The sequence below is a fragment of the Castor canadensis genome, chromosome 14, assembly GCF_047511655.1.
Source record: "Castor canadensis chromosome 14, mCasCan1.hap1v2, whole genome shotgun sequence".
Classification (NCBI taxonomy): domain Eukaryota; kingdom Metazoa; phylum Chordata; class Mammalia; order Rodentia; family Castoridae; genus Castor; species Castor canadensis.
In genome coordinates this window covers 102,188,852-102,209,625 of record NC_133399.1, presented here as the reverse complement: position 1 = coordinate 102,209,625, position 20,774 = coordinate 102,188,852, and the positions used below count along the sequence as shown (strand labels likewise).

Here is a 20,774-nt window from a genome sequence, read left to right as displayed (position 1 = left end):
AACCACAAAAAAGGACAAAAACAAATTCTTGAACAGGAAGGGGAGGTGCTTTGGACACTGGCCTTTGCTGAGATCAGGAGCTTGATTGTCCACAGACTTCCTGCCTAAGACACGCAACCTATGCTATTGCAACATCTAGGGTATAAAAGCCAAGGCCTGCCTGCGACATCTACAAAGCTCTTGGGAGGAGTGTGAAACACAGAAGGCCAAGCATTCAGCAAAGTGCAGCACCCATGAAATTCATTGTTACTCTGCACTGATTTTGGGAGCTGAGCCTCAGGACCCAGTACAAAGAATATCTGCTAACTCCGTGGACCATCTGGGACACACTTCAAGGTGTACTGCCTGCCCCAAGCCAGCCCTGATGGCCAGGCATTGGCTCAGGGTCCTTTACATCCTTATCTTCAGTGTTGTCTGTGCCCTACTGGTGAGTCTTTGTGCTGGGAGGGAAATGGGAGGACTGGGGGACATGTCAGAGTGCCAGATAGCGCCCACCTGCAGTAGGGCATGCCTGGGCAGGATGAAACCATCATGGTAGAGTTGGGAGATCAGCTTATTAGGTAGCCATGAATGATGGGTGAGGCGGGATAGACAGATGGGGAGACAAGGAAATGTTATTTTAATAAATAGTAAAATGGCCAGACTCAGACATTAAAATTGGAAAGTAAAACTAAAAAGTCAGAGCAGCTAGCCACGCCTCCTAAGGACATCCACCTTTCTCTCTGTGAGATGTTAACAAGCTCCAAGGCTCCTTGGATGGATGGAGGGCCACAAAGAATAAAAGACATATCTAGCAAAGGGAAGTCCTACAGCACCCCTATGGTTCCTGTGATTTGAGGAGGCCTGGTGACACCTTCCTGTTTTAGCGCCCATCTTAGCCACCCAGATCCATGATCTTTGACCATGTGTATCCCCCCAGCTTTCCAAAAGTATAAGTCTAAGAGATGGGACCACTCTTTTGAGTCTTTACTCCCATTTCCTTCATGGAGGGCAGGAAATGTTTCTCCCTTTTTTCCCTTCTCCCCACTTTTATCCTGTTATACTAAAATCCACGGATGACACGCGCAGGAATTTCAGGTACTCAGGGTTCTTGAGCCCACTCTGAGGATGAAAGCACAGGCGGACTCCAACAGCAGAGGTCGGAAAGATTTTATTTGTAGAGAATTTAGTTGGAGAAAAGAGAAGAATATGCATTCCCCCTGCATATTGGGGAATGCAGGGGGACCCAGAAACCGCTGATCCCGTGAGTCAGGTTGGGGATTGGGTTTTATAGCCTTTTTTTGCATTGCCTGGGGGCAGAGATGTCTCTCAGGTGCAGACAGAGGTTTCCTAGGAAAGAGAGGTGTCTCCTTGATCACTTATCACCTTTTGGGACCTCCTGCAGTACGTCCTTCAGTCCTTCATTCCCAATAAATTTTACTATCATTTTTACTATATTTTCTCATCTTGCTTGGATTCTTCTCCTGCCAAATAAAAGAACTGAGCTATTTACTAGCAATAAATTTTCCAGTAGCAAGCAGGTTCCACAGTGGGTGGGGCCAGGCAAGAGATGGACCTGTGAGCACAGGGAAGAGAGCTGGAGCCTGCCGTGTGGGTGGAGGGCCTGAGGACTTCATCCTGTCACCTCAGGCCCTGGCCAGTACCCACTTCCACCCAACTCCTTATTACCCCTTCCCAAGGGACATGTTTAGGGTATCTCAAAAACCGATTAGTTATTGGCCTGGTAGCAGTGGTACACTTCTGCAATCTCAGCCACACAGGAGGCACTAGATAGGAGGCCGCTGGCAAAAAAGGGACGCCTACTGGGCAGTGGCTCATGCCTGTAATCCTAGCTACTTGGGAGGTTGAAATCAAGAGGATCAGGGTTTAAGGCTAGTCCAGGTAAAATAGATTGTGAGAGCCCATCTCCAATATAATCAGAGCAGAATGAACTGGCGGTGCGGGTCAAGTGAGGCCTTATCTGAAAAATAACTAAGGAGAAGAAAACAAAACAAACAAAACCCAATGATACCACTGGATATGACACTCTCTTGGGGTGGGGGTGAGGAGGGCAGAGGTGGGGGCATCCAGAGTTTGAGGCCAGGCTGAGCTATAAAAACAAACAAAAATCAACAAAGTAAACAGAAGCATCCATGCCAGCACCACCTGGAGAGATTTTCTTTAGTTAGGCAGGCCAGCCTCCCCCACTTGCAATTTCCACAATAAAAATTTAGAATCTATGGCCAGCAGGCTTATTTTATATTTACTTATTATTTATTTAATTTACAGATGATCAAAATTGTGATTAGAGCCTTAGGCCAGAGTCCCGCTCTGGGAATTTAATATATCAGGTTTGGTCATACATTATCGTTAAGTAAAATTAACTTTTTCCCTTGATTTTTTTTCTCCTTAAAATCTCAATTGCTGAATATATATGCTAAGGGAGAAATGTCAGGAGTGTTAATAGGTGTACCCCGTACTATTACCTATGAGGCAGTCTCTGGAAAGCTCTGGTTAGAAGATGTCTCAGCTCTAACATCCTGTGTGGAAATGCAAGCATGGCGTGGACAGAAATGCTTGAAGTTTATTAAAAAGCGAGGGAAAGTTACCATAGACGGAGCAGTGGTGGCTCCCGGCCAGTTGGGATGGAAACCAGTGCTGGTCTTTTTTAAAGGGTCTTTTACAAATTCAAAGGGCAAGCAGTGGAAAAAAACTGGGTGGTTTCTGTGGGACAGGCTACGGTGATTGATAAGTTTGATTCACTCTGCCCATGCACTTAAACTAGCTCTTGGATATTTTAATTACATGCATGAGGTGTGATCAATATTCATATTTTAAGCAAAAGGCTTTTACTTGAGAAGTAAACAAGAGCAGGCTTTTTGCCTTACAACTGTAAAGGATTTAAAACTGAAAAGAAATTTATAGCTACAAAGGACTGCATTGGATTGAGAGAAAGGATTTAGCATGAAATGTGCTAGGAAAAGCCGTGCCTCCTGGTGCCTGCCAGCCCAGAGTCCCCCACATCTCAATTCCTAGCCTGCTCAACTTCCCCTGAAAGAAAATATCCTGAAAATCTTTTTTTTTTTTTTTGGCGGGGGTTGGAGGAGTGGCAGGGAGAGATTGCTGGGGAGGGCAGGTCTGTGTTTGGTATCTGCTTTAGAGCTGGCAAGGGGCTATAGACCCTATCAGGGAAACCTCTCCTGCTACTTTTCCTTGGGACTCATTTGTTCACCAGATGGTTTTTGTTGACTAAATCTTTGTCCAGCCCAATCAAGGTTGTTTATGGGGATCTCTTCCATTTGCAGAGATGATAGCCTCCATTCTGGAAGAGATAAATCTTATTAACAAGTTTAGTCTCAATAGAAGCATCAGACAGTGTTAATGGCGCTGGTGCAGTCTGTGATCAGAAGACTTCCAAATTCTTTGTCCCATAGGAAGAACCATGGCGGGACACGTGGGTGTAAATGGAGTTTATTAAAAATTAGGGAAAGGAAATACAAAGGGGAGCATGATAGGCACAGGTGGAGTCTGCAAGCAGAGAGAGCTGCTTCTTTTTCTCATGTACTTTTAAAACTTGCGCTAATCTATGGGAAGGGCAGAACCAGGTGATTCCCATCCCATAATCAGTGACTGGGGAGGGGCATGAGCAGTTCCTGGCCAGGTGAGGGTGGTTTGGGTCGTCGCTCAGCAACCTTGAATTTTGGTTAGGTAAAGTTAATAAGTTAGTGGCTGTCAGTACTGTCAATACCTGAACTTTCTCTACTTCCTAGCCTGCCTCAAATTTCCCCTGAGAGAAAAGATCCCCAAAAAATCTTTGTGAAGGTGCTGAGGGACTGGAGTTCTTTTTTCTTCTGAATCTGCTTTGAGCTGACAAGGGCAGCAGACCCTATCTTCACAGGGAAGTTGTCACCTACTTCTTTCCCTTGGGGCTCATTTGAACACAAGGTGTCTAAATTATTGTTCTGCACAGGCAAGGTTCCTCATGGAGATCTCATTTGTCTGTAGAGATAAATAGCTCTGTGCCTCATGATTTGGGTCCTAAAGGCTTTTATCCTCGAAGACATAAATCTGGCTTAAAAGTCATCACTCAAACATTAATAATCAGAGGAGCATCAAAAGGGGCCCTGCCAGGTGTAGCAGGAAGGATAAAAAAAATCTTTTTATTTTGAAAAGTGACTGAGTCTTATGGTTACTTTGTCTATAGGTGTTTTTACCTGTAGCTACTTTTAACCTTTAGATGGCCCTCTGTTTGGTCTGCCACTGTAGTGTGCAGTTAAGGACTAGTTGTTTGGGGGCAATATCTACATTAGGGGCCAGGTATACCAGAGGGCAGGTGCCAGTCCAATTAGAGGGTAAGCATCAATGGGTCAGTTTTGTACAGAAAGAAGACTCACGGTGTCCCTAAGCAGAAGTTATGAATCATTGAAAGTTATATTGCCTTTACTTAGACAGAAGGCCTTGGCCAGAGACATGGGTCTGTCTTTTGTCAGAAGCCTAAAAGGCTTAAATTTTATAGCACATTCTTTTAAGAGCCCCCTTTTTAAAATCTCTCGGCTTTGCTTACTTTTAGAGGTTGGACATAACTGACTCCATCTGGATCTGGAGAAGTCCTCTCATTTGTGTAGTCATTTTGAACACTTGGGTGGCTAAACCCCACTGTTCCTCTAAGAAGGTGGTGGGTGGTGACTACTCAAGGGTCACATCTTCTTAAACTATTCCTCTGAACAGTTGTCTCTGAAGAGCCTGCCAATTTGGCAGTTTTGTCCCCCAAAGAAGGAGTGACTTCTCCTGGAAAGTCCAGAAATTCAGATTTTATCCCACAGAGGAGGAGAACTAACAAATCTAACAGATCAGAAGTCAGTGTCAATGCGGTCTTTTTGGCTAAAATTAAGAAACAAAGAGATTTATTTTAAAATGGCTCTTACAGCTAGGTGCTGGTGGCTCATGCCTGTGATCCTAGCTATTCAGGAGGCAGAGATCAGGAGGATCATGGTTCGAAGCCAGCCTGGGCAAACAGTTTGCAAGACCCTATCTTGAAGGTACTCATCACAAAAAGGGCTGACAGAGTGTCTCAAAGTGAAGGCCCTGAGTTCAAGCCCTCGTACCACAAAAAAAAAAAAATGGCTCTTACGCTGGGCTTAATTAAATCTAATTGTCTGTCCCATAGGGAATGTACTGACACGTTAAAGTTCTGTAAAGTGTCAACAGACAATAGTTATAAAGTTTCTACAAGGAAAATATAAAATGACCCCAATACTTAAGAGTGTCAGTCCTGGTTGATAGCTAAGTACTTGTCAGAGTCATTTTTCATGGATTTGTCTGTAAATTTCCCAGTAGGATTATAACTGCAATGATAAAACTTAAAATAACTAAGGTTAATAGTTCAGCAATTAATATGACAGTATAGTATTACTAAACTTTTTTATTACAATTTTGAAAAGAGGCTAAGACACCAGCTTGGTACAGGTGTCTTTCTGTATCTATTTTAGAAGGATTATATACTTGAAGAACACAAAGACACCTAACATATAAAGCACCCAGTAGCAGCATCACAGTTTAAACCTTGAATTTTGGCTACGTAAAATAACAACTTAGTGGTTGTCAATTAAAAACCCTAAATTTTCCATTGGTTAGGAGAAGGTAGTGTCAGTAATTCAAATAGCCCCTGTTTTGATGTTCAGTTACATTCACATATATAAAACCATGTTTATCTAGCCAAAAGATGTCAAGTAAACCAATCTTTATCTGACAAACAGATGCCAGGCCTAAATGGCAGAACTTTTAGCATTTGTCATAAACAGTAGAAATGTCAAAGAGCTCATTAGATAAAATGTACCTTAGATAAAAGAACTACAGCTGTGTACATGCATGCACTTTTCACTTTATAAACAATTTCTAACATTTAGATACACATATAAGGCACTAGCAGTGTTAAGACTATTTAGAACAAATTTTACTTTATTTAAGTTTAGTTTTTTCTCAGCGTTACCAGAAAAATATCTTAGTGTTTTTGTATCTGGCAAGAGACTAATTTAGGCGGGATGCAAAGAATAATAAATAATTTTAAATGGGCTATGAAGGGAACTAGTCATCTTTTTTTGGTTAGTAGGATTAAAGCACTCCAGTGTTTAAGAATACAGCCAGGTGGTGAATATATCAGCTTCCCCTGTGCTGGCTGGTGGAGAGAGAGGAAAGGGAAGGTGTATTTTGCCCTTTGAGAGAGGGTTACCCCTCTACATTGCACGAATGGAATTTCCTCTGCTGGCTGGTGGAGAGAGAGGAAAGGGAAGGGGGAGTTTCCTTAGTGAGAGAGAGGAGAATTTCCGACATGCACAGGAAGTTCCCTATGTCTCATAGATATCTCCAGTATTAATTAAACGTCTCCAACTAAGTAGCAGCAAGTGCAGGGGCCCCTGACTCCAGTCAGCCATTCTCCCAAGGGTCCATCTCCCCACCCTTGCATGGGGGTTCCTACACTGGACAAAGGGGCTGATACCAAAAACAACAAGTAAAATGAAAAAGTAACAATATAAAGGAAGACAATTTGTTGAGTGTTAAAAAGAAACATCTTAATAAACAGTACAGAATTAACTCTTGAATCCAGATCGCACCAAGGTAGGTTTGGCTGATACAAACCCACAGCCTGTTGTCAGTTCTCCCTAAGACCTGTGTCCTTTGCTTGCTGTAGTGAGAAGATGTGGACAGAAAGCTTAACTGACAAGATTAATGTCTCAAATAATTAGATACAGAAACAGAGATAAGGGAGTAAGCATAAAGTTAGGAAACCCAGAGACTGACAGCCATGCTTGGATGTTGATAAGAAATCACATCCTAGACTGCTGATGTGAACAGAATGGCTTGGGACACACAGCAGGGTTGTTTTGACCTGCACCCAGCCCCTAAAGGCCAAGGATAACAGGTTCAGTCATTGAGAGTTAATGACACATATAATTTAGTATTTTACGATAAATCATCTTTTAGTAGACCCCAATAAAAACTTAAGGTTTTATCATTCCATCTGGAGGGTGAACTTTTGTTTGGTTTTGGCAAAATTTTGTATTAGCCCATAGTTCAAAAAATCCCTAACAGTTATTTTGATAAAACAGAACCCATTTTAAAATACACATTAGTGCCTTAAAATTTGACCTTAGAAAACTCTCTAGGCCAACTTTAAACTACAGCTATCCCAATCACACATATATAAACTTACAAGCTTTAAGACCTTAATTTGTATCTTAAAACCAATATTTGTAAAAACCTGAATTTAGATAACATTGTTTTTAATAAAACTCCCACCAACCTTATTCCTTCATAGATTTAGGAAGAAAATTAAATTAGACTATCCTTTTTATCACAATAGTCTACAAGATCATATGGTTCAATAAACCCAGATATAAAAGAGTTAAATGTAAATTGCGCTCACAATAGAATGAAATAGATTGAGATTATTGTTCATAAATTTTTTTGTCCTAAGGCACAGGATAGTTAGGTCTGCTTGGGCTTAGAACTTTAGATAACTTTGGAGGTGGTTGTGCACATTAACTATCTTTTTAAGGACTATAGAGTTTATACTATCCCATCAACTCCTAGTATAGTACTGTGTGTTCTTGTTAGTTTTTATTTTTTTCTTCTCTTTCCTCTTTCTTTCTCCTCTCCCCCCAGTACCAGGGATTATAGGCATACACCACTATGCAGAGCAAATGAAGTTTATTTCAGGAATACAGATGAATTAGTTATTACACTGTTATGACAAGAAATAACACTGAAAGATTAGCTACTTATGATATCAACATTGTGAAGAAAAAACATGTTACTTGGTGCAAAAAAGGTAATTGACAAAATTTAGCTGTCAGTTTTTTGATGAAAGTTCTCATTGTATTAGGAACAGGGGGTTTCCTCAATCTCTTAGTAATTCACATGTTAACAAGCTACAGCTTTTTATGAAAATGAAGTACAGACCAAGCCCAAAGCTAGCAAAGGTCTTCAAAAATAAAGATTAGAACAGATCGCCAGGCACCAGCTCATGGCTATAATCCTAGCTACTTAGGAGGCAGAGATCAAGAAGATTGCAGTTCAAAGACAGCCCAGCAGATAGTTGGTGAGAACCTATCTCAAAAATACCCAACACAAAAAAGGGCTGGTGGAGTGGCTCACAGTGTAGGCCCTGAGTTCAAACTCCAGAATCACAAAAAAAAAAAAAAATAAATATACTTGAATACATAAAAACGCAAAACTTTACATCAAAGAAAAAAGATACAATCAGTAGGGTGAAAAGGCACCCTACCAAATGGGGAGCTAAGGGGTCAATTCCGAGAGCATGTGAAGAACTCATGGAATTAAACAACTAAATCCAGTTCAAAATGTGAGAGAGGCCGGGTGCCAGAGTCCGAGATCGTGAGGATCATGGTTTGAGGCCAGCCTAGGCAAATAGCTCTTGAGAGCTCATCCCCAACACAACCAGAGCAAAATTTATTGACGGTGTAACTCAAACAATTTATTGCCTGTTTTGCAAGCGTGAAGCCCTGAGTCCAAACCTCAGTCCCAACAACAACAAAAATAGCAGTACCATGTGATGTAGCAATTCCACTCCTGAGTGTATTCCTAAACATGCAGCCTTAAAAATGAAGGAAATGTTTCCACTAGTGAGGTCACAGAAAGTAGAATGAAGGTTGCCAGGGGTTGGGAGGGTGATGGAGGAATGAGAAATTGTTTAATCGGTATAGACTTTCAGTTTTGCAAGATGAAAAGAGTCCTGTATGTTGGTAACACAACAATGTACTTAATTTAAAATGATTAACATGTTCAGTTTTGTCTTAGGTATATTTGACTGCAAGTTTTTGAAAATTTTTTTGTATAAGAGGACAAATATTCATACATGTATGGTCAACTAGCAGACTACATAAGACAGTGCAGTAGAGGATGCAATTCTGGTTGAAGGGAAGTGATTTTTATTTTAATTTGTTTCATTTTTATTTATTTATTTATTTATATTTACTTATTTAGTGGGGCTGGGGTTTGAACTCAGGTCTTCTCACTCACAAAGCAGGCGCTGTACCACTTGAACCACACCTCTGGTCCATTTTGCTCTGGTTATTTTGGAGATGGGGCACTCCTGAACTATTTGCCTGGGCTGGCCTTGAACCGTGATCCTCCTGATTTTAGCTTTCCAAGGAGCTAAGATGACAGCCATGAGCCACCAGCGCCTGGCTTCATTTCATTTTATTTCAGTTCGTTTTATTTCCTTTTGTTTTTTTCACTTTGTTTCCAAATTTCATATTATTTCATCTCTTTATTTTTCTTTTTTCTTTTTTTTTGGCAGTGCTGGGGTTTGAACCCAGGACCTCACACTTGTGAAGCAGGCACTCTCCCACTTCAGCCACGCCTCCAGATGTACTTCACTTTCGTTTTATCTTATTTCATTTCATTTTTGCAATTCTGGGGATTGAATTCAAGGCCTGGTGCTCTAGCAAGCACTCTACACTTGATCTGCACCCTAGTCCTTTTTAGTCTTTAGGTAGTTTCTCAGATGGGATCCCACACGAACTTTGCCAAGGCTGGCATCAGACCAGGATCCTCCTACCCCCACCTCTGGAGGAGCTGAAACTACAGGTGTGCATTAACACACCCAGCATGTCTGGAAAGATAAGGTGTCTGTAACATTTTCCCAGGCTGGCCTTGAACCTCGATTCTCCTCATCTCTCCCAAGTAGCTGGGATTACAGATGGGATTTTTTTTTTTTTATAAAAATTTTCCTATACTTTTCCACTCTCTGGACAAACAGTTAAGTACTGAGGTTTGAACTCAGGGTTGTGTGTTTGCTAGGCAGGCATTCTACCACTTGAGCCATCCTCCAGCCCCCAAATTTATTTTTTAATAAAAGAAAATAATAAAGGAGAGATTTTTCAAGTACATATTACTAGGTCGACCCAAAGAAGCAAAGACAAACACAAATGAGTGGCTGAGAGTTTTAGGATGAGGAGAAAGATCCAAGTTCTGTTGAGTTTTGATGGCTGGGGGAAAGGAATGTGAGACTGAGCTTGTGATGGGTGATGTCCAGAAGCCACCCAGGTCAATCCCTGCTTTGTCCCTACAGTGCCTAGCTGAGCCAGCCGTGATCGTCACAATGCACAAGGAACCAATTATCTTGCAGGCCCCAAATAAGCCATGCCCACCAGGTAAGTTCCAGGATTGATCTCTATTCCGTGTTGTTCCAGTCTTCTGTTCCCTGCAGCTCCTCACTTTTTCATTCAATAGGTATTTACTTACTTACTGATTTCTTTATTGGTTTCAGTGCAACTGGGCCTTGATCTCAGGTCCTTGTGTTTGCTAGGCAGGTGCTCTACCACTTGAGCCATGCTCCCAGTCCCTTTTGCTTTAGTTAGTTTTTAGGTAGAGTCTCGTGTTTTTGCTCTGGGCCACAATCTAACCAATGGCATCTCACATAGGTGGGCTCACAGAGGCACACTACTATGCCTGCTTTATTTCTTGAAACTTGATGGTCACTAGTACCCTTGATACGGTATATTACGACTTGGTTCATATTCATTTGGTAATTTCACAATAGCTTAAAAAGTTATAACAAGAGTTGGAATTTATATCTGCACAGGTCTCAGATTTCTAGTATAGTATCATGAACTAAAACTTCTTCATACTCATCTGTTTAAAAACATAACCCCAAACAAAATTATGTGCAAGCAAATGCATACTTGTCAAGGAAAATATTGTGGTACAAGGCCCAAGAGATTATTCTGAAGGGTTTTGGTTCCCAAATGAAATCTTTGGTTTAACCAAGAATTTCCTTTCTCATCTAATCACCCAACCTCCTGTTGGTTGACTCAGCTACTCACCCAAATACACCAAAAGGCAAGCATGCTACCTGGAGCCTCAAATGCTGCCAACACTGTCACCCAGAAGTGTGTGACAGGTCCTGGCAGGAGTTACTGTAACCCTGGAGTCCCAGTCGTACACTGATGGCTTTGTTCCTTAAGACTGATCTATTGTGAAATGTCCCCATGACAGAAGAGTCTTACTCATCCACCTGCTTCATTCTGGCCTATAGGGAGTCTGCAACTTTTCTTTTCTTTTTGAGGTACTGTGATTTGAACTCAGGGCCTATACCTTGTGCTACTCCACCAGCTCTTTTTTTGTAATGGGTTTTTTCGAGATAGGGTCTTGCCCAGGTGGGCCTCAAACCATGATTCTCCTTTTTCTCTGCTTCCTGAGTAGCTAAGATTACAGACCTGAGCCACCAGGGCCCAGCATCTCTAACTCTTGTACTTGGCAGAGCAATTTATTATAGAGAAACCCAGGCTCTGCATCAGTGGTCAGACCCCACCACAAAATATTTCTGTTGGAGACAGACAAAGCTAAGAAATTGCCAGATGATCTCATTAGGTGGAAAGAAACTTTTTAGTAATCCTGGGAGATTTCTCAAGTCCCTTTTTTTTACTTTTTGCAGTACTGGGGTTTGAACTCAGGGCCTACACCTTTGTTAGTGCACGGTGCAGTCTGTGATCAGAAGACTTCGCAAAGTTCTTGTGTCCCACAGGGAAGAATCCATGGCAGGACGCAGGGCACAGGTGTGTCTTTCCCCTGTGTTAAGCTCCAGCAGACAAGCATCCCCACCCCTGGGGGCAGTATAAGATTTGGAGCTGGCTGAGTTGGGCAAATGGGGTCCAACCTGAATGCCTGGGGTGATGGCCACCATGGTTAGCATTGCAGGGCTCTAAGGTAGTCCTGATCGCCTTCCCAGGGCCACATGGCTGCCTGAACCTGGCAGTCAAAAAAAAGGAAAGACAAGGACCTGGCCCCTCCCTGCTGTATTTCCGGAGGGTTGAGCTTAGCCCATTCCCTTGGCTGTGGTTTCAGAGACACAGAGGGAAGAGAAGGAAAGAGTAGAAATAACCCTTTAAAATAGAGATTCTGGAGACTCACTGTTTCTCCTGGCTGGCTTTGCCAAATGGTAACAGCACAGTGCAGTCTGTGATCAGAAGACTTCCAAAGTCCTTGTGTCCCATAGGGAAGAATCCATGGCAGGACATATGGGTGTGTAAAGGGAGTTTATTAAAAGCTAGGGAAGGGAAATACAAAAGGGAGCATGGTGGGCACAGGTGGAATCTGGAGGCAAAGAGAGCATACTTCTCTCCTCCAGGTGCTTTTAAAGCTTATGCTCGCCTACGGGAAGGGAGGAACCAGGTGATTTCCATCCAATGATCAAAGAGTGGGGAGGGGCATGGGTGGTCTGGGTCAGGTAAAGGTGGTCTGGCCAGGTTTGGATGATCTAGGTCATCTCTGAGCCAGGGCGAGGACAACCTACACACACATGCAATATTAGGTCCTATATTTTCTATGCATCCTGAACTTTCCCTAATTCTAGTCTGCCTTTCCCTGAGCCACTCCACCAGCCTTTTGTGTGTGTGTGTGTGTGTGTGTGTGTGTGTGTATGTGTGTGTGTGTGTGTGTGTGTGTGTGTATGCGCACACACACGCGCGCACGATGGGTTTTTTTGAGATAGGGTCTCACAAACTGTTTGCCCAGGATGGCTTTGAACATTGATCCTCCTGATCTCTGCCTCCTGAGTAGCTAGGATTACAAACATAAGCTACCAGCACCCGGCTCTCAAGTCCCTTTTAAGAACTAAATACTACTGGCTAGTGTAAACAGTAATTTTTAAAAACAGAAGTGCTACATCATTATCTCTCACCCCACCCTTCCAAATGAACACTATGGAGACACTAAAACGCTGATCACAAAGCTAGCCAGGATGATCACTACATCTATTGAACATCCAATACCTTGAACTATTGGGCACAAATGCATAAGGAATTCTTATAGTTCTTTTATCCATCATGCAAGATCCACAGAGTATAAAGTGGGGTGAGGTGAGGTTTTGCTCACCTGCTTTGAAGGTCAGTGTGTTACTGGAAAAATAGCATTGGTAAATACCTTGGTTCTTGCATCCAGTAGGAAAAGAATTCAACCAAGATGCAAACATATAGTACAAGTAATAGCACATTTTATTAGAAAAGGAGTACGCTTTCAATAGACTGAAAGTGGGTCACCTCTAGAGTGAATGACCATGTCAGATTTTGGAGTTGGAACATTTATTGAGGAACCCTTACTTTTAGGGCCATTTGTACTCTGGGAATGGGTTCCTGGACTTGGGTCTTTTTCTTGTTAAATGAGAGAGATTACCTGTGTAAACTACCAGTTCCTGCTCTAACCCATAGCAAATTTCTGTTTGAAATTCCTAGTTTTTGTTCTATCAGATGTCAAGGATGAAGCTCTTAGGTCTGGGTCTTTGTCTTTGTTAAGTTAATGAGATTACCTGCGTAAATTACCAGTGCTAGGCCTTCCTGATGTGTGTGCATTACTTTTGAATAAAGAAAAGATTAAACTTTAAGTGAGTAGCCCACTTCCAAGCATCCAGTGATATCCCCTGGCCTCTGGCTACTTGATCTTAATAGAGACCAGTCACCTGGGGAATTGGAAAGTTAATTACAATGATTTTTGTTTTTTAACCTCCATCACTTATGTCTAGCTGCTCTGGCTTTTTTAGTTTTACTTTTTTTTGTTTTAATGTCTGAGTCTGGCTCTTTAAATATTTATTAAAGTAATACATTTTTTTGTCTCCTCATCTATCTATCCTGCCTCATCCATTGCTCATAGCTAATTGCTACCAAACATTTCCCCACTCAGGGACTAAGACCCTGAAATCTTAGGGAAAAGAAGAGTTGTGGTCAGTCATTATAGCTACTTCCTGCTGATATGGAACATATGTCTAGGTCAGAGGTCTCCTGTCCCCTGTCAATGGAGTCAGTTGGAATCCCAGGTCATGGATGATCCAGGGGGCCCCTGTAGAAAGGGGCATGTTCTTTGGAGACTATAGCCAGTGGTAGTTGTGTTTAAGAAGGAGGAGCCATGCTTGGAGTTTAGTAGACTTAGCCCTTGAGCTGTATCATTTGTAGTTTTATAGCCTGGAGACAAGAAGAAACAAACGGTTAAAACATCTGGGTTTCTCCTGGAGTAATAGAGATAGCAGGTGATAGAAAGGCAAGAGGAGTTTCTGTCCAGTTGGAAGGCAGACACACAGGCATGGACATCAAGCTTGTGAATCACTCCTTTTAACCTCTCAGTTTTCATTGCTTTCAGATGGGCAGGGCACAAGCGACTCCATTTGGAACCTGAGTTTCCATTTCTCATCTTGTCTGAATAATTTAATCTTTTTAAAACTTTTTTTGAAAGGTCCCTCAGTTGCTGGATACCTTTGTCCCAGTAGGTCTTTCCTCATTGCCAGGATAAGATGTCCTAGTTGGTCTGATCTGGCCCCACATTGGAGGGCAGTGACAGGCAGGTCATATGAGAATTAGTGCCCTTAAAACCTATTTTGGCCAGATTTAGGCAAGAAAGAGGTTTAGAAAGTGTGGTCCAGAGGCTGGGCTTACCTGAAGTCCAATAAGTTTAATTTTGTCTGTCTGGCATCTTAAAAAAATGCTCCTTAGTTTAACTTGTTAGATAGAAGTTGTACTTCTGTAGATCATTAATAAAGAAAAGTTAAAGTTTTACAAGGAAAATACAAAACAAAACCAATTACAGCAAATATTTAAAGAAACAAATATTTGAAAAATAAGTACTCACTAGAGATGTTTTCTGTGAGTTTGGTTATAAAATGCCTTAGAGAAGGATCCAAACTGCAAATGACAAGAACACTTAGAACAACCATTGTTAGAATTTTAAAAATTTTGGTGATTGACAGCAGTTTAGTTATTTTTGCTGTATATAGCATTTTAGGATAGCAATTATACTTATCATCATTACATCAGCACCATTAAGCAGTCCTTGTTATAACTGGGAACCCTTGTACACAAACCTGTAAATGTCTATCATTAACAATTTTAATTTGGGGATACTTAATTTGGATATATTTGGTATAGCATTTTTTTAAATGTTGTGTTTTAGAGGGTTTATTTGGAGATCCCAAATACATTTAACATATAAAGGAGCCAGCAACGGATCATAGTTTTACATATATCATACACCTCTACTAACTTAGTTGTTACCCTTGGAGTAAAACCTTGAATGTTTGGCTAGGTAAGATAATAAGTGTACAGCACTAACAAAAACCAAAACCCTAGATTTCCCACCAGTTTGGGAAGTAGTGTCAGTGATGCAAATAGCCCCACTTTTTAGTGTTTAATTGTATCATATATATATATTATATATATATAATGCTACCCAGCCAAGATAAATAGATGTGCTTTAGGTTCCAAACAGTTGGGCTGCACAAATGGCAGGTCTCTCCCATCTAGATGCACTGACCATAAATAGCGGAAATGCCAAAAGTCCTCTTGACCATTTTTCTATGTAAGAGGTTTAGATGCAATACATCTTAGATTAAAGAGAGCATTACATCAGCTGGTCATTGTGTCTGTACTAAACTTACATGTTTTAACTCTGTAAACATTTGTATAGTATTTAGATGAAGTTTAGACATACAGCCCACACATTTTTAGTGGAGGGTTAAATGTATTAAAATCACTGAAAACGGATACTTAAATGAACTGATCTAGTTAGGATTCAGTTTCCTAAATAGTCAAAAGCCTGATAAAGTTAGCAGGATATAAGCAAATTACTTACCATGGTAAAACAAAACCTCTTCTATAAGCCTATTTTTAGCAATTACAAAGAGCAGAAACTTTTTAAGACAGAAAATTTGGTGCTAGCTTTAAATAATTTATTATGTTTTGACTTTAGAAAATTCTTTCAGGTAACTCTTAGATTGTAGTCATCATAATCATCACAAGCTTTCATAACTCCATCTATTATATATACTTTTAAGATTCACTCTGCACTTTTATTTTTATTTATTTATTTATTTATTTGCAGTACTAGGGCTCAAACTCAGGGCCTATCCTTTGAGCCAATCCACCAGCCCTTTCTTGTGATGGGTTTTTTTGAGATATGGTCTCATGAACTATTTGTCTGGGCTGCCTTCAAACCTTGATCCTCCTGATCTCTGCCTTCTGAGTAGCTAGGATTACAGGCATGAACCACCAGCACCCAGCTTACTCTGCACTTTTACATGACTTTCTGAACCTTCTGGGAGCTTGTTTTATCCCTTTTTTCCATTTCAGAATATTTCTCATCCAAAACATTTTTCCCTTTAACTTTTTTTCAAAAAAAATCCTCAAAACCTTTTTTATATCTTTTTTTACTTATTATTTTGTCTCTTTTAACTTGTATTTTAAAAAACGTTTTATAGCTGGGTTCATGCCTGTAATCCTAGCTACTCAGAATGATCACAGTTCAAAGCCAGTCCAGGGAAAATGGTTCCCAAGAACCAATCTTGAAAAACCCATCACAAAAAAGGGCTGGCAGAATGGCTCAAGTGGAAAGAGTACCTGCCTAGCAAGTGTTAGACCCTGAGTTCAAGCCTCAGTGCTGCCAAAAACAAAACAAAAAAAAAACCTTTTATAAAATTTTTGAACTTACATAAAATTGTTCTTCCCAAAAAAATAAAATACTCCTAGTAACCTTATATTTTCATGAAAAAAAGAAAGCAATCTTAACATTATTTTCCTGTACAAAAACAATTTACAGCAAACACATTTGCTAACAGACCTGTATATTTATAAAAGAGAATTAAAACACAGATTATATTTATGAAAGAATGACACAGGTTAAGGTCTTTTGCTGTTTGAGTTTAAAATGGCTGCTTTTTTTTTCTTTGTCTGTACCTGAGAGTTAATTCCTAAATATCTGCACTTTAGTTAAACCTGGTTAAGATAACCTATTTTTTAGAGTGACAATGGTTTTTTTACCTGTTACCATTAAGAACTTAAGAACCATCCTATTTTTTTTCGTTTATTCATATGTGCATACATTGTTTGGGTCATTTCTCCCCTTTACCTCCCTACCCCCTTCCTTTCCCCCCCACCCCCTTGATTCCAGGCAGAACCTGTTCTGCCCTTATCTCTAATTTTGTTGAAGAGAAAGTATAAGCAATAATAAGAAAGACAAAGCGTTTTTGCTAGTTGAGATAAGGATAGCTATACAGAGAGATTCCTAGCATTGTTTCCATGTACAAATGTGTTACATTCTAAGTTGATTCATCTCTAACTGTCCTTTTTTCTGGTTTCTGATCCCCTTCTCCTATGAACTTCTATCACTATAAAGTTTCTGTATTAATTCCTCTGCACTGGGGACATCAAATACTAGCATGTTTTGTGTTTCTTACCTATCCCCGTACCTCCCGTGTGTGCTCTCCCCTTATCATGTGATTCAAGTTCAACCACATTGCTGTATTTGTCCTAGATCTGAAGTCCACATATGAGGAAGAACATACAATTTTTGGTCTTCTGAACCTGGCTAACCTCACTCAGGAATGATGTTCTCCAGTTCCATCCATTTACCAGCGAATGATAACATTTCGTTCTTCTTCATGGCTGCATACAATTCCATTGTGTATAGATACCACATTTTCTTAATCCATTCGTCAGCGGTGGGGCATCTTGGCTGTTTCCATAACTTGGCTATTGTGAATAGTGCCGCAATAAACATGGGTGTGCAGGTGCCTCTGGAGTAACCTGTGTCACAGTCTTTTGGGTATATCCCCAAGAGTGGTATTGCTGGATCAAATGGTAGATCAATGTCTAGCTTTTTAAGTAGCCTCCAAATTTTTTTCCAGAGTGGTTGTACTAGTCTACATTCCCACCAGCAGTGTAAGAGGGTTCCTTTTTCCCCCGCATCCTCGCCAACACCTGTTGTTGGTGGTGTTGCTGATGATGGCTATTCTAACAGGGGTGAGGTGGAATCTTAGTGTGGTTTTGATTTGCATTTCCTTTATTGCTAGAGATGGTGAGCATTTTTTCGTGTGTTTTTTGACCATTTGAATTTCTTCTTTTGAGAAAGTTCTGTTTAGTTCAGTTCCCCACTTCTTTATTGGTTCATTGATTTGGGGAGAATTTAGTTTCTTAAATTCTCTGTATATTCTGGTTATCAGTCCTTTGTCTGATGTGTAGTTGGCAAATATTTTCCCCCACTCTGTGGGTGGTGTCTTCAGTTTAGAGACCATTTCTTTTGTTGTGCAGAAGCTTTTTAGTTTTATGAAGTCCCATTTATCTATGCTATCTCTTAGTTGCTGAGCTGCTGGGGTTCTATTGAAGAAGTCCTTTTCTATACCTATTACTTCCAAAGTATTTCTGCTCTTTCCTGTACCAACTTTAGAGTTTCGGGTCTGATACTAAGGTCCTTGATCCATTTTGAGTTGATACTAGTACAAGGTGACAAACATGGATCTAGTTTCAGTTTTTTGCAGTTAACCACTTTTCTCAACAACATTTGTTGAAGAGGCTGTCTTTTCTCTGTCTTAAATTTTTAGTGTCTTTGTCAAAAATGAAGTGGGTATAGTTGTGTGAATTCATATCTGGGTCCTCTATTCTGTTCCACTGGTCTTCATGTCTGTTTTTGTGCCAGTACCATGCTGTTTTTATTGCTATTGCTTTGTGATATAGTTTGAAGTCAGGTATTGTGATACCTCCTGCATTGTTCTTTTTGTTGAGTATTGCCTTGGCCATTCGTGGTCTCTTGTGTTTCCAAATAAATTTTAGGGTAGATTTTTCAATTTCTGTGATGAATGTCATTGGGATTTTGATGGGAATTGCATTGAACATGTAGATTGCTTTTGGTAGTATAGACATTTTTACTATTCTACCAATCCATGAGCATGGCAGATCTCTCCACCTTCTGTAGTCTTCCTCAATCTTTTTCTTCAGGAGTTTATAGTTCTCCTTGTAGAGGTCATTTACATACTTTGTTAAGTTTACTCCTAGGTATTTGATTTTTTTTTGAGGCTATTGTAAATGGAATTCTTTTTGTATATTCTTTCTCAGTTTGTTCATTGTTAGTGTACAGAAAAGCTAATGATTTTTGTTAGTTGATTTTATATCCTGCCACCTTGCTGTAGCTGTTTATGGTGTCTAGGAGTTTTTGGGTAGAGTTTTTTGGGTCTTTAAGGTATAGGATCATATCTTTGCCTATTTGTATTTCTTTTATTCCTTCTTCTTGCCTAATTGCTCTGGGTAGGAATTCCAGTACTATGTTGAATAAGAGTTGGGATAGTGGGCATCCTTGTCTTGTTTCTGTTTTTAGGGGAAAAGAACCATCCTATTTTAAATTCCTATTTAAAGCTAAGTGCATATATCTACCTACCTACACACACACACACACACACACACACACACACACAAAGTTTTTAAATTAGGCTTGCCAAGACTGAAGCATAAAAACAAAATTAAAAACCCTGAACATTGGCCATAGCAATTAGTCAGCTGTTTTCTGGAATTCCAGAGGCAAAAGATTTTTGCTCAATGCTTGATAGACTATTGCACACATTTATATAATTACACTAATTCTAGAGTACTCTTAGATCATTTAGAACATAACACCATGTTACATACTACATACACATATGAAACAAACATCAAACACAGAATGAACAGGTGGACATAAAAAGGAAACAAATGTCGTAAGAGGGTGAAATACTTTCCCTTGGGTACTGAGTTCATGATGCCACAAAAAATAATTTTTGGTGTAGACCAAGAAAGTTTATTAGTAAAGCAAAGGAAAGATAGGGATAGAGTGCACAGCCAGACATGGGTGTGGGCACAGGTTCAATGAGTGCTCTTATATTAGGAGTATATGGTGAAAAAGTAGGTTCAGGGCTTGATTCAAATTTACCTTAGGAAAAGAACTCTTTGTTCTGACACCTGGTATTCATTTTTACTATTACACTGTTTCATAAATTGGGCCCAGAGATTTCAAGTTTGGCCCACTTATTAAATTTGGATCACTATGACATAGATGTTTGAACATCCCTTTAAACAAAGGATGGATCATTCCAGATGCTCCCTTCGAGGCAGGTGTCCAGGACTGGAGGTATGGCTGAAGTTGTAGAGCACCTGCCTAGCAAGTGTGAGGCCCTGAATTCAAACCCCAGTGCCACCAAAAAAAAAAAAAAAAAAAAAATCTTTGTGATAAGTATATGCCTTTGTAAACACTTTTTGTGTTCAGAGGAGTCATTTTCCAGGTGGTTTTTTTTCCCCCAGGATGTGTTTTCTTTTTAAAGATATCTTTTCTCAGTTACCAGAGCACACTAATTATTTGGCAGCAGACAAGGTCAGAAGGACCTTGTCTTCTCCCCTTTTTTTCTTTTTACTAAATATTACAGCTTATTGAGGGGGTGTAAGGCGTTAAGCAAAGAAAAGCGTGCCTGCATGCTTTTAATCAAGCCACTCGTTAACACAGTGTTTATTTTTGAACTCCTGGCTGCTGATTCCCAGGCCTCATTTCCCCTGATCTATCCTGCCTCATTTTCACCCCACCACCTGGGTGAAGGTCAGTCGTCCATAATTGCTTCCTAATGAGGGAGAAGTCATGCCCTATCTGACTAGAGGTGGCATGGGAGCTTAGTTGTCTGTCAGGATGATGACAGTAGAAAAGAAGCCATAGGAGAAATCAGAATATTTTATAAAAGCAGTATAATGAATGAGCAGAGTAATATTTTCCCATGTATGAATAATAGAAGGACATGCAACATCTTTTTATTAAGAGGTTTTCTTTTTAATTTTTTTTTTATTATTCATATGTGCACACAAGGCTTGGGTCATTTCTCCCCCCTGCCCCCACCCCCTCCCTTACCACCCACTCCGCCCCCTCCCTTTCCCCCCCACCCCCTCAATACCCGGCAGAAACTATTTTGCCCTTATTTCTAATTTTGTGGTAGAGAGAGTATAAGC

General features: G+C 40.4%; 1 protein-coding gene across 3 annotated transcripts in view; it reads left to right on the top strand.

Moving 5' to 3' along the window:
- The first annotated feature begins 96 nt into the window (after positions 1-96).
- LOC109689702 (tumor necrosis factor receptor superfamily member 10B-like) overlaps positions 97-20,774 on the top strand; it is a 37,889-nt gene continuing 17,211 nt past the window's right edge. Inside the window, exons 1-2 of one of the 3 annotated variants that reach the window (XM_074055176.1) lie at positions 97-427; positions 10,073-10,154. In XM_074055176.1, the coding sequence (XP_073911277.1) occupies positions 365-427; positions 10,073-10,154 (145 nt within the window). In that variant the 5' untranslated portion in view covers positions 97-364. The remainder of the gene's footprint in view (positions 428-10,072; positions 10,155-20,774) is intronic. The other 2 variants (XM_020168670.2, XM_020168671.2) reach the window with 2 other exon arrangements.